Below are 26,921 nucleotides of genomic sequence, written 5' to 3'. Positions count from 1 at the left end.
CAATTTCAATGACTATTACTACATCAGTGACTGATTTACTGTATTCAGAACAAAATGCAAACATAATTGAATGACTGACAGCATGTGTAAAATTTTTATGGAAGATATAATGATAGTAACTCAAAATTTGTGATAAATATTTTGCTCAGTACAAAAAAACAAAGCCAATAAAATATTCATGTAAAGTGGCTCATTTCAGTGGCAAGCTGTACAGTATGAAAAGTACAATAACAACTGAATTACCAAGATAAATATAAATACTACAGAGGGGGTCCAAAAAAATGTATCCACTGTTTAAAAGTCCATAACTTGTAAACTAGTTGACGGAGTTGTCTCATTTTTGGTGAAAGTGTAGCTTGAAGTCCAACTTAAAGATATCACTGTAGGTGTTCGAAATGGTCACCATTAACATCCACACACAACGATGCCGCCGACGTGCAGCAGGAACTACTGACTGCAACGTGTTCAGTCGGATATTTGCACATGAATGTTCGATGGATTCCCGAAGTTCATCCAATGTGCGTGGCTTTTGTCGATAAACGACGTCCTTTAGTGTTCCCCACAGGTAAAACTCCAGAGGAGTTAGGTCTGGGGAACTTGGTGGATACTGCACAGCACCTCTATGGCCTATCCATCTACCTGGTAGATTTTTGTCGAGATATGCCCTAACACGATTTTGGTAGTGGGCTGTCTTCTTGTTGTAAAGTCTTCCATCACCTTACAAGCCTCGGATGGCAGGTAAAATGGATGTCTGAAGCTTCCGAAGTTACACCTCACTGGTAACTGTGCCGTCAAAGAAGAATGGCCCAATCAAGACCCAGTAAGACAACCCAGACCTTACATTTACTCCTGGGAAATTCAAGGCTTTGTCTACATGGACGTTCGGATTTTCGGCGGCCCAGTAGATGAAATTGTGGAGATTTACAGTACTATTGAGTTTGAACTGTGCCTCATAAGACCACACAATTATCTTTGCAAACTCTTCATCATTGCGCACCATGTTAGTAAACCACTCGCAGAACTCCATTCTACGATCTTGGTGGTCCTCGTTCGTTGCGTGAAGCAATCATGGGACGTAGCACTTCCACTCTGCTGTCTTCAAAATTCGCCGAACACTTGAGTGACTCACTCCAGTTTCACGGGCACACTCCGTCAATTAGTTTGCCACTTATGGACTTTTAAACAGTAGATACATTTTCTGGGCCCCCCTGTATTATTGAGGATGGCAAATAGTCTAGAGCAGGGGTGTCCAAACTACGGCCCGCGGGCCGAAACCGGTCCACGTTGGCCGGCAAACCGGCCCGCGTTAGCTGGCCGGACATCCCCGGTATCCGGCACGCCATATATTTGAGGTGGTGCCTACACTGCCCACAATTGAGTTTCGAGGCCTATCGCTACCAATACACCCCGACATTGGCTCTGCTACTCGCTACAAGACTACATAATTAAACTTATTGTTGCGCCGCTTGCAGTAATAGTGTCGTTAACAACGATTTTGAGATTTCGGTAACTTTGCACGACGCTTTCGTGAAGAATGTGCAGTGATATACTTTTTTGTCGGTGAAATTCGCCAGAATAAAATACGCCAGAATTTCGGTCAAGTACGTCTGCCAATCAAAATTATGTAATTAAAGAAAAATCGTAGTTCGTTTCAGTGCTAGCTATTACCACAACCTTAGATATTTGCGATTTCATCTTTGCTTTAGCCTTACATTACGGTGATCATGGAGTGCTTTAATCCCACTAGGTATGTCTTGGCCCTTATGACTTCGTGGAGGAGTCAATGTGGCCCGCGAACTAAAAAGTTTGGAGACCCCTGCTCTAGAGTAGTGAGAACGTAGAAGTATGTCCGGAAGTATGCTACTTACATTGTTGAAAACTGTATAAGAACTACAAGGTAGGCTACAGCAGCGGTAGTAATGGACACAAAGAGGGGCAGGTCAATATCGAAGAATCCAGCAGCGGAAAAATGCAATCTGTCGACGGGAAGCTGCAGAACTCCCGACGAGCCGGAAGACCGTACCAGCAGGCGCACCCTGGCCATCCTGAGCCCAGCTGTGGCAGCGCGTTCCGCAGCTGAAGAGCAGACCCAACAGGCCAGGAGGGCGTGGCTCAGGGACAGTCCGAGCCAGCAGGAGAGACCAGCCACCAGCGGCAGCCTCACCCTCTCGGGTATCTGAGACCGCCTCCCCGTCTCCAGGACTGCGTAGGACAAGGAGACCACCGAGGCGAAGCTCCTGAGGACGGCCAGCAGAAGCGCAGGCCCGAAGTGCCGCCTGCAGAGCCGGGCAGTTCGGTGCAGAGCCAGTGTGGCACGCTGCAGTCGCAGCAGATCGTCCTCGGCCACCAGCGCCCTCCCGGCCAGTGAGGGCTGCGTCACCAGCTCCTCCAGCTCTGCGTCGGACCCCAGTGGCGGCCGCACAGCTGCCAGCAGTAGGGTGTTGATGGCTCCCATGCGGTCTCTCACCAGGAGCACGATGCCAAAGAACTGCACGTGCCACAACAGTGAGTATGTTCCCAAAGAGAAGTAGATGATTACTTTTGGCATGTATTGGAAAAGTCCGACAATCTGACAGACGCTGAGAACTGCTAAGGATATCAGAACTGTACTCAGCAGGAGCATTGCTAACACTCGCGTTTTGAAATAGAATTTCTTCCGGTTTAAGCCTTGGTGTTGAACCAACAATGAATCAACCAGCTTTAAACTACCAACAATTTCAGTGAGATAGTGGTGCCCAGTAATTAAGGCATTAATCAACAGTGCTGCTGATTCTAACCAGTTAAACCAGAGAAGTGACTGCTTTAAGAAATTCAGTGTTGGCTGTGTACGTGAAAAAACTTTTATACATGACTGAGTGTAAAGGCAATATGAGCCACCAAACGCAATTACAGTGAGCCACAATGCACTTACAATGAAACTTATTGTTCTGTTTAGTGGCACTGTGATAATGAATAGCTGCAGTATCTCAGTGTCAAAGTCTGCTGGAGCAAGGCCACACACTTGTGTCACGACATACAGACACCTGATAGCGTTTCTTAGTCCTTGTCCACTCATAGTAGATTTCGTGCCCATAAGCCCTACAAATAATATGCAGTCAGCTAATTCGTATGATTCAGCTGAATCTGGCTAACGTTTATCTGACATTAGAGGTGCCCTTCATGGACTGAATGAGTCTGGATTCAAAGAGAAAATCTTCGGCAGACTTATACAGACTGAACACAAATAAAATTTTTGGCAGTCTCCTTGTGATACTATAAGTAGAAGTCAAATTTGTGGAAAATGCATCTTTGTGAACAGAACGTTTCATGTATGTGACAAAGGATAGAGCTCATCACAAAATTCAATCAATACTTATATGGAACAAACAGTTGGAAACGGTCATCAAAGAAGAGTTCAGTGTAACAGCTGTTTTCAGTGAATGTGGTCTCACAGGATAAAATAAATATATAATAGTACAAAACTCTTGAAGTTTGATTTCTGATACGAAAAGAATTATTAATACGTTCCGATTTAAAAATATTGATGTCAACTTAATTATGGTCTACCGTCTAATTTCTTCAAAAAATCAAGCTGGAGTAAACTGCACAGTGCAAAATAGTACATAAAATAAGCCCGAGGCCGTACTACACCCGTGACAACAAGTAGAACACAGTGAAGCAATATGATCCATCTGGATGAAACGTGTCTTCATTACTTATGTGGCCGACTTACGTGTGTTATCTGGGACACAATCATACACTCATTGTGTTGTTAATGAAGTGACAGCAGAGCCTGTCTTGATCAATTATTCACACTCGAGATCGTTAATCATATCATTCTATTGATCGTACCATACAGTCCTCAGGAAAAATTACAGCGTTATTTGTGTTGTCAAATTGCCAGAGTGACTGTCACTCGTGTTCCACTGTTTTATTATACAACATAATCAATCACGTGATTGTTACTGCTATCAGTCATTTGACAAAAAGTCGATTTCATTTATCGCTCGGGTCGTTATAGACAAAACTTTCACATAGTAACAAGTGTGAGAATAAGTTCTTAAGGTACTGGACTAGCATTTGTGGGGCAACTGTCTTCAGATCACCGCTATTACACCTACCGCGTAGCAAATAATCTTTATTGCACAGTTTGCATTGCTACCACACAATAGCGACAGTTTACAAAAAAAGAAAAAAACAGTCTGTGCCACATTGTTATGATGTCACGGCAAGCAAATCATGAGAGTTATCCAGAGAGTTTGTTGCCCTCCAAGTCTTTCAGCAGCATTGAAGACAGCAAGCTTGAAAGTATCCTGAGAAACCCACATAACACAGTCAAATAACGTAAGTGCAGCGTTAGTGAGAGAATTGTAGCTGAAAACAGCTGATATTAAGTGTCAGTTTCATACAGAGAACTCAAATTTACGTGATGCATGACATCAGCAGATGTGTACTGATCACGGTGTTCAGACGTTTACTACTGGCCTCTGACAGAGTCCTTGCCTTGAAGGATTCCTTGTCCATCTCGACATCACTTGATATCAGTAGTTGCGGATCTGCGATCGCGTTTTCTTCGCTTCTAGTAAAGGCGTTCTCTAATGTCATCATCAGCACTTTCTGGAACAATTCGATCCTTTTGTTAAAAGAAAGTTGGGGAGTTCCGGAAGGGATTGAGCTATGGGGTGTTCCAACTAACCTTGGCCATTATAGCCTGTAGTTTGTCTTGAAAGAGGAGCCTTTTCTGTGACCTTTGAAATTTCCGCAGCTCTGCAAGAAAAACCTTGTAGGCAGCTTTTTTAAAGTGTAATCGATGCAGCACACACAGTATTATCTGACAGTCTAACAGGGACAAACTACCAAACATTTTTAAGCTACTTTCATAACATTAAACGTATGTATGCTATTTTATCTCAGTTGAGGATATCCTTGTTCATACGCCTTTGATTCACATATTCTGAAAGAAATCACAGTCTGCTACAAAAATGCCTCATCAACTCAAGTGACAAATAACGTTTGACGCCGTTTTTATTAGTCAGTAAGAAATATCATTCACTATTAGTGCATAGCAGTGACTGCTGATGTGGTATATAAGTATAAAACATTGACTATCTTTGTTATTGTACTATGCTGGACAGTTACAATTGCAATACACCAGCCGTCATCAGCTGACACCTGTTGATCTGAAAGAAAAAAAACCTTCTCTATTAAAAAAGTTGCTTGTTGATATGAAATATAAAATCGAATTTATTGAAAAGCTGTTCGTCTGTGGCACCATCTATGGTCGGAAAGTAATGCTGCTGCCACACCAGCTCTGCTGTCATATTCCAGGAAATCCATTGAGATCACAAATGCTGTGAAAGTCTCTTAGTCGTTTTCAGGCATCTCGTTTCGATAAGCAGTTTGCTTTTAATATTCACAAAATACTGACCTGAGGAATCTCTTGATTTCACTAATTGGCTTTGTTTAAACATTTTTCAAAGCAGTCGCCTAGATTTCTGTCCTGCTATTAAAAGTTTCATATTTCATAGCATCCTTTCGCAGTCTCTCTTGAATATCTTTTGAAAAACATTTTTCAAGAAAAGCCTTGCAGAAATCGTCGTATTTTGGCAGCCAACAATGTGGCGCTGTATTGCAGACATAATATACTGACAAATACAATCCTTTTTTTATCGTTCTAACTTTGCTGTAGTACACCGTGGAAGTAGTTAATCATAATCCACTGGATATTCATCTTTCCTCCCTGGTATGAAAGTCGCGAACTATCGGTTCGTCCTCTAAGACGTACATCGATAAATTATGCTTTATTAATGCTCTGGTCAGAGCCGCAAGTAATACAGTCTCATTTCTACTCTGTGAACTTGGTTAATCTGTAATTGCTCTCGGTTGGGTCGAAAACATGGTCTCCTGAACAGTTCACTGGCTTTCCTTACTGCTCACGTTGACTTCCAAATGTGCGAACTTAAACTGGGTGGCTTCGATGGCACTCTGAACTTTTCCGACAATATTCTGCTCGGCATTAACTTTCGAGTTTACCTATGAAGCAACATCACTGAGTCTGCTGCAAGCAGATTATGCTACGACGTGCATTCAAGTTCTAAGGCCTCCGACTTTTTTTCTAATTAACTACTCACCCGAAATCGATGAAACTGGCGTTACTTCTCGACGTAATCGCCCTGCAGACGTACACATTTTTCACAACGCTGACGCCATCATTCCATGGCAGCGGCGAAGGCTTCTTTAGGAGTGTGTTTTGACCACTGGAAAATCGCTGAGGCAATAGCAGCATGGCTGGTGAATGTGCGGCCACGGAGAGTGTCTTTCATTGTTGGAAAAAGCCAAAAGTCACTAGGAGCCAGTTCAGGTGAGTAGGGAGCATGAGGAATCACTTCAAAGTTGTTATCACGAAGAAACTGTTGCGTAACGTTAGCTCGATGTGCGGGTGCGTTGTCTTGGTGAAACAGCACAGGCGCAGCCCTTCCCTGACGTTTTTGTTGCAGTGCAGGAAGGAATTTGTTCTTCAAAACATTTTCGTAGGATGCACCTGTTACCTTAGTGCCCTTTGGAACGCAATGGGTAAGGATTACGCCCTCGCTGTCCCAGAACATGCACACCATCATTTTTTCAGCAATGGTGGTTACCCGAAATTTTTTAGTGATTGTGAATCTGTGTGTTTCCATTGAGCTGACTGGCGCTTTGTTTCTGGATTGAAAAATGGCATCCACGTCTCATCCATTGTCACAACCGACGAAAAGAAAGTCCCATTCATGCTGTCGTTAAGCGTCAATATTGCTTGGCAACATGCCACACGAGCAGCCATGTAGTCATCTGTCAGCATTCGTGGCACCCACCTGGATGACACTTTTCGCATTTTCAGGTCGTCATACAGGATTGTGTGCACAGAACCCACAGAAATGCCAACTCTGGAGGCAATATGTTCAACAGTCATTCGGCGATCCCCCAAAACAATTCTCTCCACTTTCTCGATCATGTCGTCAGACCGGCTTGTGCGAGCCCGAGGTTGTTTCGGTTTGTCGGGCACACGATGTTCTGCCTTCTTTAAACTGTCGCACCCACGAACGCACTTTCGACACATCCATAACTCCATCACCACATGTCTCCTTCAACTGTCGATGAATTTCAATAGATTTCACATCACGCAAATTCTGAAAACGAATGATTCCACGCTGTTCAAGTAAGGAAAACGTCGCCGTTTTAAGCATTTAAAACAGTTCTCATTCTCGCCGCTGGTGGTAAAATTCTATCTGCCGTACGGTGCTGCCATCTCTGGGACGTATTGACAATGAACGCGACCTCATTTTAAAACAATGCGCATGTTTCTATCTCTATCCAGTCCGGAGAAAAAAAATCGGAGGCCTTAGAACTTGAATGTACCTCGTATTTACTGCACTTGTTCCTGGGGTTTATTAATGTTGCTCTCAGGATTGATTTCGAAACCTTCAATATTTCTTGCCATTAATTCACCTACGTAACTACTGTTTTCTTCATGACACTGTTTGAAAACCTGTCCTATTGCCTTGTCTTATCTCAGCTTTCCTTCCAAAATGTGAATTTTTCCTCAACTGTCTAACTCAATTCCTGATCTGTAAGTGCTCCACTCATCAAAATTGTTATTTAAGTAAGTAGAAAGACTACTTTGTCCAATGTTTCCTCCAAAATTTTTTGAATATTGCCTACTTCCTTTGATACTGCATAGATTTTATTGACTTCCTCAGAAATCGCATTTACCTTACCTACTTCCAAAAAATTCTGAATATTTTCTTGCATGAGTGGTTCATAACGATGACTTCGTCAACTTCTTGGGCCTATCTTTAAATCATTTTTAAATAATGCCACCTATTTCCAATAAAATTTTAACACTCAATGCACATACATAAACAGGGTGGTCCATTTATCGTGACCGGGCCAATATCTCACGAAATAAGCGTCAAACGAAAAAACTACAAAGAACGAAACTTGTCTAGCTTGAAGGGGGAAACCAGATGGCGCTATGGTCGGCTTGCTAGATGGCGCTGCCATTGGTCAAATGGATATCAAATGCATTTTTTTAAATAGGAACCCTCATTTTTAATTACATATTCATGTAGTACGTAAAGAAATATGAATGTTTTAGTTGGACCACTTTTTTCGCTTTGTGATAGATGGTGCTGTAATAGTCACAAACAGATGGCTCACAATTTTAGACAAACAGTTGGTAACAGGTAGGGTTTCTAATTTAAAATACAGAACGTAGGTACGTTTGAACAATTTATTTCGGTTGTCCCAATGTGATACATGTACCTTTGTGAACTTATCATTTCTGAGGACGCATGCTGTTCATCGTCATTACCTCTGAATACCACATTAATGCAATAAATGCTTAAAATTATGTCCGTCAACCTCAATGCATTTGGAAATACGTGTAACGACATTCCTCTCAACAGCGAGTAGTTCGTTTTCCGTAATGTTCGCACATTCATTGACAATGCGCTGACGCATTTTGTCAGGCGTTGTCGGTGGATAACGATAGCAAATAGCCTCCATCTTTCCCCACAGAAAGAAATCCGGGTACGTCAGATCCGGTGAACGTGCGGATTGTGGTATGGTACTTCGACGACCGATCCACCTGTCGTGAAATATGCTATTCAGTACCGCTTAAACCGCACGCGAGCTATGTGCCGGTCATGTTGGAAGTACATCGCCATTCTGTTATGCAGTGAAACATCTTGTAGTAACATCGGTAGAACATTACGTACGAAATCAGTATACACTGCACCATTTAGATGCCTTCCTCCCATAAAACCGCAACATACATTAACCCCCAAGGTCGCTGATATTCCACTTACCGCAGCCATCGTGGATTTTCCGTTGCCCGGTAGTGCATATTATGCCCGTTTACGTTACCGCTGTTGGTGAATGACGCTACGTCCCTAAATAGAACGCGTGCAAAAAATCTGCCTTCGTCCCGTAATTTCTCTTGCGCCCAGTGGCAGGATTGTTCACGACGTTCAAAGTCGTCGCCATGCAATTCCTGGTGCATAGAAATATGGTACGGGTGCAACCAATGTTGATGTAGCATTCTCAACACCGACGTTTTTGAGATTCCCGATTCTCGCGCAATTTGTCTGCTGCTAATTTGCGGATTAGCCGCGACAACAGCTGAAACACGTTCTTGGGTATCATCATTTGTTGCAGGTTGTGGTTGATGTTTCACATGTGGCTGATCAGTTCCTGTTTCCTTAAATAACATAACTATCCGGCGAACGGTCCGGACACTTAGATGATGTCGTCCAGTATACCGAGCAGCATACATAGCACACGCCCGTTGGGCATTTTGATCACAATAGCCATACATCAACACGATATCGACCTTTTCCGCAATTGGTAAACGGTCCATTTTAACATGGGTAATGTATCACAAAGCAAATGCCGTTCGCACTGGTGGAATGTTAAGTGATATCACGTACTCATACGTATGTGACTATTACAGCGCCATCTATCACAAAGCGAAAAAAGTGGTCCAATTAAAACATTCATATATCTTTACGTACTACACGAATATGAAATAAAAATGTGGGTTCCTATTTTTAAAAACGCAGTTGATATCCGTTTGACATATGGCAGCGCCATCTAGCGGGCCAACCATAGCGCCATCTGGTTTCCCGCCTCAAGCATGACGAGTTTCGTTCTTTGTAATTTTTTCGTTTGATGCTTATTTCGTGAGATATTTGGCCCGGTCACTATCAATGGACCACCCTGTATATTTCCACTTCAAATACCACAAATTAAAATTAGCACTCTGCTGCATTCACTAATGGTATGCTTGCATACACTAATGCTTTGCTTGCATACACAACGATCTAATCTATGCTGTGAACTGGCTGATGAATATTACGAAAAGATTTCTCTTCAAAATTAAAATACCTACAAATATTATTTAGCAAATATCTGCATAAGAGCTCTGTTCAAAAAATTCGCAATATTCGTAATTTCGCTCGAGTTGTGTGTTGGAGCGAAATGCGATTGGCATCGCAGCACACGCCTGTGTTTAATGTGTAACTGCCGGAAGTTTCATTGTTGTATGCCTGTCAGTGCTGTTTTGAGTTGTGTCGCACAGTTTGCAAATTTCGAGATGGCAGAGTTAGAGGAGCAACGCGTCTGCGTGAAACCCAAGAAAACCTTTACAGAGAAACACCAAACGATGCAGGTAGTTAGGGGGTTATGAGTGCTTAAGCCGTACTCGGTTATCCAAGACCAAAAAAACTCGTCAGATCAGATCAATTGCCAAAACCCTGATAGTTTTCTTTGATGCTGAAGGATTAGTTCATCATGAATTCGTGCCACAGGGACAAACTGTTAATCGATGGTACTATGGGGACGTGTTGCGAAGCCTGATAGAAATTGTGAGAAGGGAACGGCCTGGAATGTGGCGAGATAATTCATCTCCCGTTCATTACGACAACGCACCCGCACATTCATCCCTGTTCGTGAGTGACTATTGTATAAAAAACGAAATCACTGGGCTGTCTCGTCCTCCATACTCTCCAAACCTGACTCCTGCAAACTTTTTTTATTTCCAAAGTTGGAAACACCTTTGAAAGTACGAAGATTAGCAACGATATACGAGATGAAAGAAAATTCGCAGACGGCACTTCTCATGACCAAGCAAGAGGCGTACCAGGACTGCTAGCGGAAGTGAAAACGCTGGCGGGAACGGTGTATCAATTGTAAAGCATAGTATTTGGAAGGAGAACATGCACAATAAATAAAAGGTGAGACATAATTCCGGAATTTTTTGAACGGACCTCGTACATTAACCACAGTAAATTAAAACTCTCACTCTGCAGGCTTGTTATCCAGCACTGTTTGATTTCATCAAATCCAGTTTTCCTCTGGCTTTCTTTCCTCACATTCTTGTGATTCCCAGTTTTAATGCTTGGGATTTTTATCTAGTGGAAAAGAAAGTTTCTTTGCGTTAGTATGGTGGCAAAACATATTAATTATTTCAACAATTACTTGTCCCTCTCTGCTCATCTCCTACATAACTGGAGATTACATCTAAATGGAATGCGTCACTGTTGTCACTTACCACCTCCTGAACTGTCCTCATGACATGAAAGAAAAATCTTACTTGTTCAAAAAGGTGCTTGTCTGTGATTCCTTTTGCAGTCACGAAGTTGTGCCACTGATCTCCTACAGATGACGCTGAAATTTCTATTAAACGTTAATTCTTGGGACTTGAACACAAATAAATAACGAGTTCAACAATCGTTGTAAGTTTAGAGATATGTACATCTTAGTTTTAATAAGGCTACACAAGGGCTCTGTCACCCTGCCCAAACAGTAAGATATCGAATTTCTTATTTATCAAACAACTGAACCCTTTGTTCTTCATTTTGCATGATAGACGAATGTAATCTTCTTGCAGAGTTAAATAGTACCAAAGCTGCTATTTTAATATAACTTCTGTTACAATCAACGTACCTAATGTGACCATTACAAGCAGGTGTAACGTCATACATGAAAATCCCACTAAAACAGTCATGGGCAAAAGAGGAAATGTTACACAGTTTTGTGTCTACATCAATGCCACATTTCTTCTTGATTGTATCGTAATGTTCAACAATGATAAGCTATTTTTTCTCATATGTTCCTTAAGTAATACATATCTGTTGTAATATTCCTACATTTGTGACGTGTCCAGTGAGTATTTCCTTAGACTTGTCTCATGTATGATCGTAATCGTGATCTAAAAGTTCTTTTGTACTTACTAGCACTTGTAATTTAATCATTTCTAATCATCTCGCCGCCATTGCTTCTTTGACATCGTCTTTCCAGCATCTCGCAGGTCTACCGCGCTTTCTTCTTTGATGTGGGGTCCATTTGCATAACCGTTTTGGCCATCTTGTGTCTGGCATACGCTATAAGTGACCATACCAGAGTACGCGCTTCCTTTCTATGTAGTCTAGGATTGTGCTTTCGACATTCGCAACGTCTCTGATCCTATCATTTCTAAGATGGTCAAGTCTGGAGTATGCACAACTCCGTCTCCAGAAATCCATCTCGACAGCCAGCAGGTGATCTTTCTGCCTCTGAGTTAGTTTCCACAACTCTGCACCATATGTTTTGATACTTTCAATAATTGTGTGGTAGTTGGTATGTTTTGTTCTGCTCGTTATGTTTTTGTTACAGAGAATACCATTTAGTTGTTTTATGGCTCTCTTGCCCTGGCCTGTTTTATTGTTTACATCATCCATACTTCTACCATTGGATGACAGTGTCACTCCCAAGTACTTAAAATTATGACACCCTTTAACAGTATCAGAACCGAGCTGTAAGTCGTTAACAGTATTTTCTCCCACTTTCAGATTTTTTTTTTGATACGTTTATGACAAGACCCCTATTTTTCATATTCTTCTTTTGATTTGCGGAGCATTTAATTTGCATCTTCCTCATCTCCAGCTACTAACACTTGGTCGTCAGCAAAAACAAGAGTGAACAAGACCTCGTCGTCTATAGGGATACCCATTCCTCCGCATTTCCTTTTCTATGATTTTAGTGCCTCGTCTAGGTAGATCTTAAAGAGTGTAGGGGCAAGTGCGCATCCGTGGCGTAGTCCCTTTGTCATCTCAAACTCTTGAGATAGTTGATTTCTCACTTTAACCATTGCCGCACAACCTTGGTAGAGGAGTCTGACAGCTTTCACATAGCTCGGTGACACACCATTATCAACTAGACTTGTCTGTAGCTTGTTCTGTGGAACTGTGTCATAAGCTTTCTGGAGGTCTACAAAGACAAGGTGGGTTGTAAGGCCCCTTGCTGTCCTTTTCTCCACTAGGTTTTTGAGGGTAAATACTCCGTCAGGACAGGAGCGACCAGATCTGAATCAATTTTGTTCTTCAGATACAGTTATTTCTTCATCTATCCTCTCTTTTTGGACACGGCCATAGACTCTCGCCATGGATGGCATCACACTAATACCACGATACTTTGCACAATTCCTCCTGTTGCCCTGCTTAAATATTGAAGTAATTGTTGCCTTTTTCCACTCCTTTGGGGCTTCGTCACCTCTAAGGCATTTGTCAAAAATCACTACCAATATCTCAAAGAGTTTTGACGGTGCTGCTTTGACCAGTTCTATATAAATTAATCCTGGACCTGCCGACTTTCTGTTTTTCATGGGAATAATTGCATTTTGGACTTCCTTTGGGGTTATCGGTGGTATATTATCATTACTGATTTCAATGCCTGGTGGGTTCTCAATGAATGCAGCTCTGTTCTCAGTTAGTAGTCCTTGGTAGTGTTGTACCCATTCCTGCATGCTAATGAGGTTTATATTTGGTTTATCTTTATTCTGTGTTCTCATTGTTATTAATACCTTCCAGGCTTTATTTGCTCGTGTATTCCCCATGCGTTTTCTATCTCTTCACCGGTTTTCTGCCAGGCTTCGTTTTTTGCCTTAATTATTGTTTTCTGTGCATCTTTTCTCCGCTCTTTGTATTCCAGCCAATCATTGTCTGATCTTGAGTTCAACCATTTATTATAAGCTTTCTTCTTACTTTCTACCTTCTCTTGTACCGAGTGGTTCCACCACTCATCACATATTCTATTACTCTTTTGGATTTCTTTTTTTCCCAGTGCTTCATAAGCTGCGTTATGGATGGCTTCTTTAACCATCTCATACATCTTATCTGCAGAGGTTTCTTCAATGGCAGCAAGTTTTTCTGCTAGCCTTTGCTGGTACAAGAAGCGGGTAGAACTATGGTCAAGGCTTTGTAAATTATATTGAATATTATTGGCTTTCTCTGGTTCTGCTTCCACTTGAATTTCTGTGTCTTTGATAAACTTGAATAATGTCTTAGACGTTAGCACAAAATGGTCTGATCCGCACTCTGCACCTCTATAGCCCTCACGTCTTGTACTACTAGCTTTGCTGTTTGCTTTATTATGACATAGTCTATAATGGACTTGAGGTTGACACTTGGTTTCATCGATGTGTATTTGTGGATGTCCTTATGCTTGAACCATCCGTTTATAATTCGTAAGTCATTTTGCATGCAGAATTCTATCAATCTTTCACCATTATCATTTATGGTTTCTTCACCACATTGTCCCACTATGTTGTCATTAGCTTTCCATCCAGCTCTGGCATTTAGGTCTCCTAGTAAAATGACTTCTTTGCGATTTCCTATATTTTCAAGAGATTTTGTCAGTTGAGTCTTTCTTCGCTACATCAGTGTCGTTGTTTGGTGAATAGACCACAATAATCACCAAAGAACGGCCCTTTATTTTCATCTGTACTTGAAGAATTCTATCACTGACATATTCCCAAGTGGTTACGTTTTTATTGAGTTGTTTCTTTATGGCAATGGAAACTCCATTTTGGGCTCGTTGTTCCTTTGGTACGCCACTATAAATGTATATGTAATCATTTGTCTCTTCTGTACCATGCCCTTTCACTTTGGTTTCTGTTAGGCCCACTATGTCGACATCAAGGCGCTTTATTTCTTTAAAGACTTCCATGTTGCAATTCTCATTGTCCTTTTTCGTGCCTGTTGTCGTTTTCGTTTTGATCCATTCCGTTCTGAGGCTAAATTGGGAGGTTTTGAATTGGTTTTCTTTTGCTAGGGTGGAGTGCAGGTGCAACGCCTAAACCCCCAACTTGGAGGACCAGGTGATTTTCATTCATGGTTTTCTTCCACTAGACGATTGCCTTTCTGGGCTCAGGGACTCTGTCTATCACTCCCTAGGGTTCCTCTGGGAATGAGGTGCCACTTACGCCATGTCCGCCGTACCGAAGTCCATCTTCTTCGCTTTCTTGTCGATGTGGTCTTCACCTGTAACCCTGGGCATGGGTAACGCGTTATACCCCACGATACTGGGTCCCCAGCAGAACTTTGCCACCAGCTCGAAAGCTGGACCCATCCCCACGACATGGACGATCCTGCTGAGAATTACCCAAGTGCGCTTAGAGAAGGGGGCTCTAAGCACTCTGGCCCGGGTTAATGTGCGTGTATGATTCCACGCACAAAGGTCAGTACAAATCTAACATGGTAATAAATTTTGGCAGAATTGCTCAAGTTGTATGCTGATATGATTCCAGTCGCAACAAATTTGATTCATATGTCAGGGAGAATCTTGTGAGATTGTAGCACTTTGAACTCGAAAAAGCTTAAATGGCATGTCGTTGTCGTTTGTTGCAAAAACGTTCCAATTACCAGATCACAGAAGAATGGTACCTTATGCAAGTAGTTAAATGTCATTTGTGGGTTGCCTCTGGATAGAAAAGCAGAAACTCCAAGTAAAGGCCATTGTTATCTAATGGGAAAGTTCAGCAGTGCAACTCACAATGCATGAAATCTCGAGCAAAGACACATGCATGTCGTCTTCCATAATTTGAGCGGATATGATGTTTATCTTGTTAAGTGCTTGGAGGTTTTCGGAGTGGAGAATGTAATGTCATACAACACAATAATAATGATAGGAATAATAATTATTATTATTACGATTATAGATGGATGAATGATTACTGCAATTGATGTGCTTCTGGTATGGTGGGAGGCAGGACAGACATTTTAAGAAAGGTGTACACTTACAACATTTGCAGCACCATGTGTTGGTGGTGTAAACATGCAATGCATCTTCTTGCAATTATGTTGTGCTGCCCATTATTTGTTGAACAATATTCCTCCTGTCTTTGATTGGAATACTCTCTTTCAAATTCTAAAGGTGGCAGGGGTACAACATAGGGAGCGAAAGGCTATTTACAATTTGTACAGAAACCAGATGGCAGTTAAAAGAGTCGAGGGTCATGAAAGGCAAGCAGCGGTTGGAAAGGGAGTGAGACAGGGTTGTAGCCTGTCCCCGATGTTATTCAATCTGTATATCGAGCAAGCAGTAAAGAAAACAAGAGAAAAATTCGGAGTAAGCATTAAAGTCCATGGAGAAGAAATAAAAACGTCGAGGTTCACCGATGACGTTGTAATTCTGTCAGAGACAGCAAAGCACTCGGAAGAGCTGTTGAACGGAATGGACAGTGTCTTCAAACGAGGATATAAAATGAACATCAACAAAAGCAAAACAAGGATAATGGAGTGTAGTCAGATTAAGTCGGGTGATGCTGAGGGAATTAGATTAGGAAATGAAACACTTAAAGCAGTAAAGGAATTTTGCTATTTGGAGAGCTAAATAACTGATGATGGTCGAAGTAAAAAAGATATAAAATGTAGACTGGCAATGGCAAGGAAAGCGTTCCCGAAGAAGAGAAATTTGTTAACATCGAATATAGATTTAAGTGTCAGGAAGTCGTTTCTGAAAGTATTTGTATGGAGCATAGCCATGTATGGAAGTGAAACATGGACGATAAATAGTTTGGACAAGAAGAGAATAGAAGCTTTCGAAATGTGGTGTTACAGAAGAATGCTGAAGATTAGATGGGTAGATCACATAACTAATGAGGAGGTATTGAATAGAATTGGGGAAAAGAGGAGTTTGTGGCACAACTTGGCAAGAAGAAGGGACCGGTTGGTAGGACATGTTCTGAGGCATCAAGGGATCGCTAATTTAGCATTGGACGGCAGCGTGGAGGGTAAAAATCGTAGAGGGAGACCAAGAGATGAATACACTAAGCAGATTCAGAAGGATGTAGGTTGCAGTATGTACTGGGAGATGAAGAGTCTTGCACAGGATAGAGTAGCGTAGAGAGCTGCATCGAACCAGTCTCAGGACTGAAGACAACAACAACAACAACAACATTCCTCCTGTCTACAGTCAAACACTAATCCACTGTTATGCTTTTCCATTCCAAGTGCAGAAAGATGTCCAAACATTTATTTGATAAATGTGTACAATAGACTTGTCAAACTTTTCTTTGTTTCGCACAATCATCTCATCAAATGAACACGTGAGATCTAGATGTGCGTACAGGCACTGAAGAAATGATGGTGCTTTCAACAGTATCACACATTGTACATATTAAACTGATTTTGTGACATCACAACTGCAGGCTTCATGACATCACAGGTTCTCTACAGTACAGTGGCGGTGTGCACAGGTACATGGGGTGGTGGGGGCGGGATGTGTGGCAGAGTTGGGGGTGGGTTGGTGAGGGTGACCTTGATGACAAGATGATGCTGATGTTTCAGGATTCCTAGACTGGTCTTAGTACATGTGGCCAGAAGCGATGATGGAAGAATTCTTGGACGACCTTGATAGTAAGGAAGTTCTGATGCTGATGTCAGCGAAATCTAACAAGCACACTTGCCTGAGAACTGGATGCAATGCAGAAACTGCAGTGACTCACTGCTAACTACTATGCATTAGCTGAATAAACTGATCCGCCTATGCTTTCACTCATTGGGTGTTTGTCTGCTTCTTCTACATCCGATATATGTTACGTCTTGTGCAGTCTCGACAACACAGCAACCTCATCGACAGCGAGTACTGAACACTGCATCCACGCCAACTTTAACCTTTCATTGTCCATTCATTCTGCATACTGGCGCACCAGACTAAGTTTGGAAGTGGATAACCAGCAAGACATTTTGCGGACGGACCGGTAGTACTGTTTGTAAATAATAAAAAATGCATTTGATGTCCTGTCAACAACTACAAGGGTCACTCCAAAAGAAATGCACACAATTTTTTTTAATCCATCTTTTACTCTACATGTATGAAAGTTTTACAGTGTGTAGATATATCCTTTAGGAATAATATTTTCATTTCTCCGCATAATTTCCATCCCTCTCAACTGCCTTACGCCATCTTGGAACCAGCGCCTGTATATCCGCATGATAAAATTGTGGACCAACCTGTTGGAGCCACTGTTTGGCAGCGTGCACAAGGGAGTCATCATCTTCAAATCTGGTTCCAAGAACAGAGTGTTTCAGTTTTCCAAAGAGATGATAGTCACATGGAGCCAGGTCAGGACTGTAAGGCGGGTGTTTCAGTGTTGTCCATCTGAGTTTTATGATCACTTCCATGCTTTTTTGACTGACATGTGGCCGTGCATTGTCGTGCAACAGTAAAACATCCCGCTTTTACCGATGTGGTCGAACACGACTCAGTCGAGCTTGAAGTTTCTTCAGTGTCATCACATATGCATCAGAATTTATGGTGGTTCCACTTGGAGTGATGTCCACAAGCAAGAGTCTTTCGTAATCGGAAAACACCGTAGCCATAACTTTTCCATCAGAAGGTATGGAGCCATTTTTCATCACCTGTCACAATTCTTCCAAGAAATTCATCTCTACCATTCTCGTACTGCTCCAAAAGTTCGCTGCATACCGTTTTTCTTGTTTCTTTGTGAGCCACTGTCAAGATCCTGGGAACCCACCTGACACAAACCTTTCTTAACGCCAACACTTTAAGTATTCTGCAAACACTTTCTTCCCCTACCCCAACGTATTGCCACAATTCGTTCACTGTGATGCGAACGTAACCTGCTTGCCCACCGACTAACTGTACTGCGATCGACAACAGCATCTCCATACACCTTTTTCAAACCTCTTGTGGATGTTTCCCACCGTCTCGTTTTCACAGCACAGGAATCCTATGACAGCACGTTGCTCCTGACGAACGTCAAATGTAGCAGCCATCTTGAAGACAAGCTGTGACAGCGCCACTCACGGGAACAGGTTGAACTAAATTTGAAAACAAGCAGGAAGGATGTATCTACACACTGTAAAACTTTCCCACATGCTGAATGAAAACGGTATTTTTACAAAAATAATGTGCATTTCTTTTGGAGTGACCCTCGCATTTTATCTCATTTGGACAGTCCACCATAGATAGACGAAACAATGCCAGTTGAATGAAGTGTTAAAGTCATTCATGCATGATTTTCATCAACTTCCGTAGCGTACTATAAGCTCCTTACTATTGCCACGAGTTATTTCACAATCTTTGGTTGCAAGCGTGCCAACACTATTCTTGCTACAAAAAATCCACACAGTGTATGAACTCAGTGTCAGTTCTCGAAAGTGTGCAAAAGTGGCTATCTGCACTCGTATTGGAATCACGACATGTCTCTTACAATGAGCATCCTTTGGTCATTTAGGTTCTTAAAAAGGTTTATACTACGACGTCAACCAGTGCCACCAGCAAGCTTAGGTAGCGCGCTGCATCAAACACTCACACTTTCGACCCCTATGCATCCGCCACTACAGCTCCTCATCTCTCTCCCCCCCCCCCCCTCCCCGGCCACCGCTCCCGCCCATCGCACACTATTATGTCATTATGTAGTCGTATTTTCATAGTAAATTGTATGTTTTCTTACATGCAAATGATATACATATATTTAAAGTCTCTGTCAAATTTACTCTATAGTTTATTTAATCTTGTTCCATTTTAATACCTAAGACCTTTACTTTAAACAATAAAATAAACCTCAGCACTGTCTCCCACAATCAACAAACACTCTTTATAATCCCCTGAGTTAATGATCCTACACACGACACAGCTTGGCGTAAGTGGAACAAATCGAGAAAAACTTCGCCATTGAAAAGAAACAAAACGTTTTTCTCCATTTATTGAATGAAGCATAAACGCTGCAACACCAAAACTACACGACCATTTATATATGTGTACCTGATCATGTATGCAATTGCATTCCGTTCTCAAGCCACAAGTGGCACAACGGGACCATCCGACCGCCGTATCATCCCTAGCTGATGATGTGGAAAGGAGGGTCGTGTGTTCAGCACACCGCTCTCCCGGTCGTTATGATGGTTTTCTTTGACCGGAGCCGCTACTAATCGTTCGAGTAGCTCCTAGTTGGCATCACAAGGCTGAGGGCACCCTGAAAAATTGCAACAGCGCGTGGTGGCCCGGATGGTCACACATCCAAGTGCCGCCCACCCCCGACAGCGCTTAACTTCGGTGATCTGACGGGAGCCGGTGTATCCACTATGGCAAGGCCGTTGCTGATCATGTATGTGATCCAGTATATTTTGTCCCACACATGTCTACAAAAAAAACAATAATTAAAAAGTGAATTCACTGCGCCTGGTGCTTAGATAATTGTTGCTCTAATGGAACTGGGGTGCGTGAGACACACTGGGATGCGTATCACACAAAACAAACCCAAAATTATCCATATTCTCCCAAAAAAAGATTTGGAGATATAAATGTTATCTGCCTGGTCACATTAACATTAGGAGAATAGGATGAATTATCTGGCAGATGTAGCAACCAGGGAGGACTACACATTGTTTGATTAGCTCACCATTCTCTTCTCCGTACAAGCGATGACATTAGTGTTTTGGCCTGTCGTCAGAACAGTATGGCAGAGTGAACTGAAGAAACACAAGCTGTCATCTGCGAAGTCTGATACTCACCCATGTCGTTCAACTCCCCAACCACAGAGGCGAGACCAAGAGCTATTAAAGGTACCACAGACTGTCACTTGATTTCCTTCTCCACCGAGACGACTCAGCAGTCTGCAGTGTTTGTGTCGCACAAACATCGTTGTGCCAAATATTACCGGTTTTCATAATGAACATGCAATTCATAGCTTATCTGAACCCTTCCTTCCTCACTCGGGAAAGGGACAAAACTCTACTAATCTACTAAAAAATTTCTCTTCGCATTCCCATTTCATCCAAATAATCTAGGAGATTAGTGTCCAGCCTCGTTTGAGCTGAGTAACTTGGATGTCTAAGTGATACTCAGTTCTTCAGAAACTATGCCCATCAGCTGTTTGCCACTGTAACTTCAGTTTTATAGAAAATTGGTTAAATTGCTACAGTTTTTCTGCTAGCTTCAGTCATTTCATCTTTATTTGATTTTCTCACAGTTGTTCTTCACTAAATATGCAAAAGCGCTGAGGCTCATGTCGTTGTCGCACCCAAACTACAACACATGCAAACACCACTGTTGACAAAAAATCTTGTACAAGGGCGTGCTGAGAAGTAATGGGTCTGACTTTTTTTGTAACTCATGAAGCTTTTGAAATAAAATAAAGCGTTACTAACAACAGTCTACATCTTTATTCTTCATGTCTGTATATTTGCAGCCCTTGCCGCTAGAGGGCTCCGTATTGTAGAGTGTAACATGGCGGTGTGTAACGTAACTACACTGAAGAGCGACAGAATCTGGTACACCTGCCTAATATCGTGTAGGGCTCCCGCGAGCACGCAGAAGTGCCGAAACACGATGTGGAATGGACTCGGCTATTGTCTGAAGTAGTGCTGGTGGGAACTGACGCCTTGAATACTGCAGGACTGCCCATAAATCCGAAAGAAGGGGTGGAGGTCTCTTCTGAACATTACGTTGCAAGGTATCTAAGACAGACTGAATTATGTTCATGTCTGGCGAGTTTGGTGGCCAACGGGATTGTTTAAACTCAGAAGAGTAGAAGAGTGTTCCTGGAGCCACTCTGTAGCAGTTCTGGACGTGTGGGGTTTCGGATTCTTCTGCTGGAATTGCCCAAGTCCGTCGGAATGACAATGGACATGAATGGATGCAGGTGACCAGATAGGATGCTTACAAGTTTTATCTCTCAGAGTCGTATTTAGACGTATCAGGAGTCCCATATCATTCCAACTGCACATGCTCCACACCATTACTGAGCCTCCGCCAGCTTGAAACGTCCACTGCTGACATGCAGGGTCGATGGATTCATGAGGTTGTCTCCATAGTCGTACACGCCCATCCGCGTGATACAATTTGAGACGAGACTCGTCCGAACAGGCAATATGTTTTCAGTCATCAGCAGTCCAATGTCGGTGTTGACGAGCCCAGGCGAGACGTAAAGCTTTGTGTCGTGCAGTCATCAAGGATACACGAGTGGGCTTTCGGCTCCGAATGCCCATATCGATGATGTTTCGTTGAATGGTTCGCAGCCTGACACTTGTTCAGGGCGCAGCAGTGAAATCTGCAGCTGTTTGCGGAAGGGTTGCACTTCTGTCACGTTGAACGATTCTCTTCAGTCGTCGTTGGTCCCGTTCTTGCAGGATCTTTCTCCGCCTACAGCGATGTCGGAGATTTGATGTTTTGCTGGATACCTGATATTCACGGTACACTCGTGAAATGGTCGTAAGAGAAAATCCCTACTTCACCGCTACCCCGGAGATGCTGTGTCCCGTCGCTCATGTGCCGACGCTAACATGACGTTCATACTCACATCTTGATAATCTGCCATTGTAGCAGCAGTAACCGATGTAACAACTGCGCCAGACACTTGTCTCATATATGCGTTCCCAACCGAAGCGCCATATTCTGCCTGTTTACATATCTCTGTATTTGAATACGCATGCCTATACTATTCTGTGGTGCTTCAGTGTATGTCGATGCGTGATGTAATCGAATTTCGAATTCGAAGAGTTTATTCAGATATGTAGACATGAAGAATAAAGGTGCAGAATGTTTGTTTTACTTAAAAAGCTTCAAGATTTTTCACTTAACAAATTCGGTGACGTTACTTTTCAGCACTCCCTCGCACTATGTGCCTGTACTGGCGGCCAGTGAATGCGAACTATAGTAGGACTGTCATATGGAACGGCGAGAGTAATAAATATCTAGTGTGGTGCTACGGAAGGAAAGCCAGCTCTCTACCATCAGTTGCCTCTGCATAATTAACCTGTTGCGCTGCCGTGGTGTCTCGCAGCTATATACCGCCTGTGAAATATTCAGAGACGTAACACAGGATTTTGCTGCCCGTAGTACCGCAGCCATGCTAATGTCTATCGCTGCTAACCTCAACGCAGTTCGGTCTTTGGCTTGTTGTCTTGCTACCCTCTAAACACCCTTCACATACAAAATTATCCACACAAATGTCTGACTAGCAAATGTGTGACTAGCAGATTTGCACAGATATGAGGTGCACGCAAACCTGGAGGTTGGAGGTGGAGGTCTGAGCGAAATCTGTAGGTTCAAAACATATCTGCATAGACGATTTGGAGCATATGGACAGAAGATCGACGCAAGTGCGCCCCCCGAAAAGTGTTTGAGTCAGCTGTTTGTTCAGTCTGTGTGTGCATATTGGACTTTAAAACGGCAGGTACACGCACGTGCTCTAGAGAGTTCATTGCCGAATTTATCGAAATGTATAGAAGGCATACATGTTTGTGGGAAACCATCAGCAATCAATACAGCGTTAGAGATGAGAAGGCAGCTGCTTGCAAATCTTTAATAGAGTAATTAAGAACGGTTGACCGTAGGGCAAACAGGGAGACGGGAGTTTAAAAAAAAGTCATTGCGGGCTCATTACCGCAAAGAGCTAAGCTAAATAACGAAATCCGTTCGATCTGGCGGCGGCTAGCCCAGTATTCTCCTACGCCATAATCATATGTGACAGTGTAACAAAAGAATTAGGCCCTATTTGTTCTAAAGAAGACTGCAGTCAGAAAATTTTGTTAAGCTGATAGTGGAAGAGCATGTAACAGTGCCTTTATGGATATACAGTATAACCTCGTTAGCGCGAACTCGCGGTTAACGTGAAAAAAATATTGGCCCCGACAGGAATACATTAGTTCTTATGGGAAGCTTTAACGGTTAACACATATTTAGGTTAAGGCGAATTACGAACTCTTTTCCAACCCTTAGCGTAATTAAATTTCATTGTAAGATAAACTTTCGATGTTACAGTATTATTAAGTGTTAATTTTTCCCGAAATGAGTGCAAGAAATGTAACTACAAACCTAACTAACCATTGTTGACTCGTTTCTAACGTATTGTTAAGTCGGCCACGATTATCACCTCAACAGTCAGTGTATTTAAATAAATTCGATAATGTGTGCATTAACATCTGGAACGTATTTCTTTTAGTCGCAGCCAAATCGACTTACAATACTAAAAAAAAAAAAAAAACGACAACGCGAAACATGGTAAAGAGGAGACAGACAGCTCGAAAGATTCTAGATAAAATGACCGTGGTACAAAAAAACAACTACTGCAGAGCAGTTTGAGCTTCCGAAACCAACTTTATCTTCGATAATTCAGAATTGATAAACAATCACTAATGCTGCTGCGTTAGGTTCCAGAAATAAATCTATATGACTTTGTAGCACTAAGTATGAAGACGTCGAGACGATACTGTTAGAATGGTTGTTCAGTCATATGCATGCTTCTAACATACGTATAAGTGGTCCTATGATTCAGTTATTATAAAGAATCCGCCTCGATTGCAAATAGAAACCGGATGTTGCCCTCGGTTTCTGCGCGGATAACCACGCCTCTTCGGAACACACTAAAACTACAAACTGCCTAAAGACGCATGGTGCAACATTAATACAAAAAGCCCAAAAGGGCAAAAGACTCGCACAAAATACAAAATAAACGGGACGTGTGTACCATGACAATAGCTGTACTTCGCTCAAACGTCAGAAACGTGCTTCTTCACCCCAGCCAACGTTCGGTGGTCCGCGGGCTCTTAGGTGTGTATGCGTGAAGAAACGTACAACATGACTTCAACGTCTTTTTTAAAAACGATTAAGGATTTATTTCCTAATTTTAGGCCAGAGCTCGGACTTGGAATGACAAAAAAAAAAGTTGAAGTGACATCGTACATCTCTTCACGCATACACACATAACTTTGCATACCATTTTGGTAACACCTGATAGCACTAATCACTTTGACCTCTGTCGGTCAATAGATGATAAGGGCGATGAAATCGACGTTGTACGTCCTTACACGCATGTATATTAAGCCCGTTTCATTATTGGACCTTTCACGTCAACAGCTATTAGGACATAAAGGTAGTTTATCTGTTTATGCGTTCACAGATCTCACTTCATTAAGCTTCATGGTTCAGTACCTCAAGTACTTGATTTTAACAAACTAGTTTAGCTTTAGGTTCTTTTTACAATATTTTGGTACGTATCAGATAGCACTATTCAAAATGACCTCCGTCGGTCATTCGATATTAGGGGCGATAAAGGCGACGTTGTACGTCCTTTCAAGCAATTACATTAAGCCTATCATACTAATTTGACCCTTTTCTGGTCATTAGCGCTTAGAATTTAATATAGTAACTTTACACGCTCACCCAAGCGTAGTCATCAAATACTATCACCGACCCCAAGTAATTGAAAAATGGGTTATTCATCCCCCATATTTTTAGCCTGCTTCTAGCTGACGGTATTTTGTCTGTCCTGTGTGCATGCGCTTTGACCATCCGTGGAATTTGCTATCCCAAATGTATAGTTTCAGCCTATCCACGTTCTATAGTTGTATAAAATCGTCCTCGAGCTAGGACACTATACATACACACGCATTAACTTCCTGCGCCTTCGGCCAGGTCATCAGACTACTTTCGTAACACATTTTATGACAATCACATGGAAGAAGACGATTTCTCAATTTGCGCATGCGCATTCCTTTCCGACGTTTTCACAGCCTAGGTGCCGGCGCCAACTCACTTTACCTGAGAGCCCGCGACCCACTGAACTTCGGCTGAGGTGAGGAAGCATGATTCTGACGTTTGAGCTAAGTACAGCTATTGCCATGGTACACACGTCCCTTTTATTTCACATTTTGTGCGAGTCTTTTGTCCTTTTGGGCGTTCTGTATTAATGTTGGACCATCCCTTTTTATGCAGTTTGTAGTTCTAGTGTGTTCCGAAGAAGCCATGGTTATCAGCACCGAAACTTAGGTCACCATCTGGTTTCTATTAGCAATCGAGGCGGATTATTTATAATCATTAAATTATTCACGATTGCTGACGCGCTGCTGTTATGATTCAGTCATAACCAAATGAGATTGCCAAAAATATTGGCATCGAAGACTTCAGCTGTTCTGCTGTTTGGTTGTATCGGTTCCGAAAGAGGCATTCAGTTTCATGAGTAGAAATTTCTCGTGAAGCAAATAAAGTTGATGAAGAAAGTGCGAACAGCTGGTTGCACGAATTCGACCGAGTGAGGGAAAAGTGTTCAATATGGACGAAACTGGACTTCTCTACAAACTTTTTCCAAATAGCACCCTGGAGATAAAAGGTGATAAGCATCACAGTGGGGCACGCAGCAAATAACTCGTAACTGCTGCGACTGCGTGTAATGCGGAAGGCTGTGAGAAGTTTAGTCCCGGGTTATCGGTTGAGCCCAACAAACCGGTTTGTTTTAAAAACATAAATTTGTACACTTTACCTTGCATCTACTCTCATGATACGAAAGCTTGCATCGACGGCATATAATTTCGGAAGTGGGTTCTTCGTTTCAACTGTCGAGTTCCTGTAACACTGATGTACAGTCCTGGAAATTGAAATAAGAACACCGTGAATTCATTGTCCCAGGAACGGGAAACTTTATTGACACATTCCCGGGGTCAGATACATCACATGATCACACTGACAGAACCACAGGCACATAGACACAGGCAACAGAGCATGCACAATGTCGGCACTAGTACAGTGTATATCCACCTTTCGCAGCAATGCAGGCTGCTATTCTCCCATGGAGACGATCGTAGAGATGCTGGATGTAGTCCTGTGGAACGGCTTGCCATGCCATTTCCACCTGGCGCCTCAGTTGGACCAGCGATCGTGCTGGACGTGCAGACCGCGTGAGACGACGCTTCATCCAGTCCCAAACATGCTCAATGGGGGACAGATCCGGAGATCTTGCTGGCCAGGGTAGTTGACTTACACCTTCTAGAGCACGTTGGGTGGCACGGGATACATGCGGACGTGCATTGTCCTGTTGGAACAGCAAGTTCCCTTGCCGGTCTAGGAATGGTAGAACGATGGGTTCGATGACGGTTTGGACGTACCGTGCACTATTCAGTGTCCCCTCGACGATCACCAGAGGTGTACGGCCAGTGTAGGAGATCGCTCCCCACACCACGATGCCGGGTGTTGGCCCTGTGTGCCTCGGTCGTATGCAGTCCTGATTGTGGCACTCACCTGCACGGCGCCAAACACGCATACGACCATCATTGGCACCAAGGCAGAAGCGACTCTCATCGCTGAAGACGACACGTCTCCATTCGTCCCTCCATTCACGCCTGTCG

The 26,921-nt window shown here is 42.6% G+C and overlaps 1 protein-coding gene across 1 annotated transcript; it reads right to left on the bottom strand.

The window, feature by feature from the left end:
• Positions 1–1,864: 1,864 nt before the first annotated feature.
• LOC126335607 (putative gustatory receptor 2a) lies at positions 1,865–2,623 on the bottom strand. The gene has a single exon (XM_049999094.1). It carries the CDS (start codon positions 2,621–2,623, stop codon positions 1,865–1,867), a length of 759 nt encoding a protein of 252 aa, XP_049855051.1.
• Positions 2,624–26,921: the final 24,298 nt, after the last annotated feature.

Source organism: Schistocerca gregaria, chromosome 1 (genome assembly GCF_023897955.1).
Source record: "Schistocerca gregaria isolate iqSchGreg1 chromosome 1, iqSchGreg1.2, whole genome shotgun sequence".
NCBI classification, from domain to species: Eukaryota; Metazoa; Arthropoda; class Insecta; order Orthoptera; family Acrididae; genus Schistocerca; species Schistocerca gregaria.
This window is presented reverse-complemented; position numbering and strand designations above follow the sequence as displayed.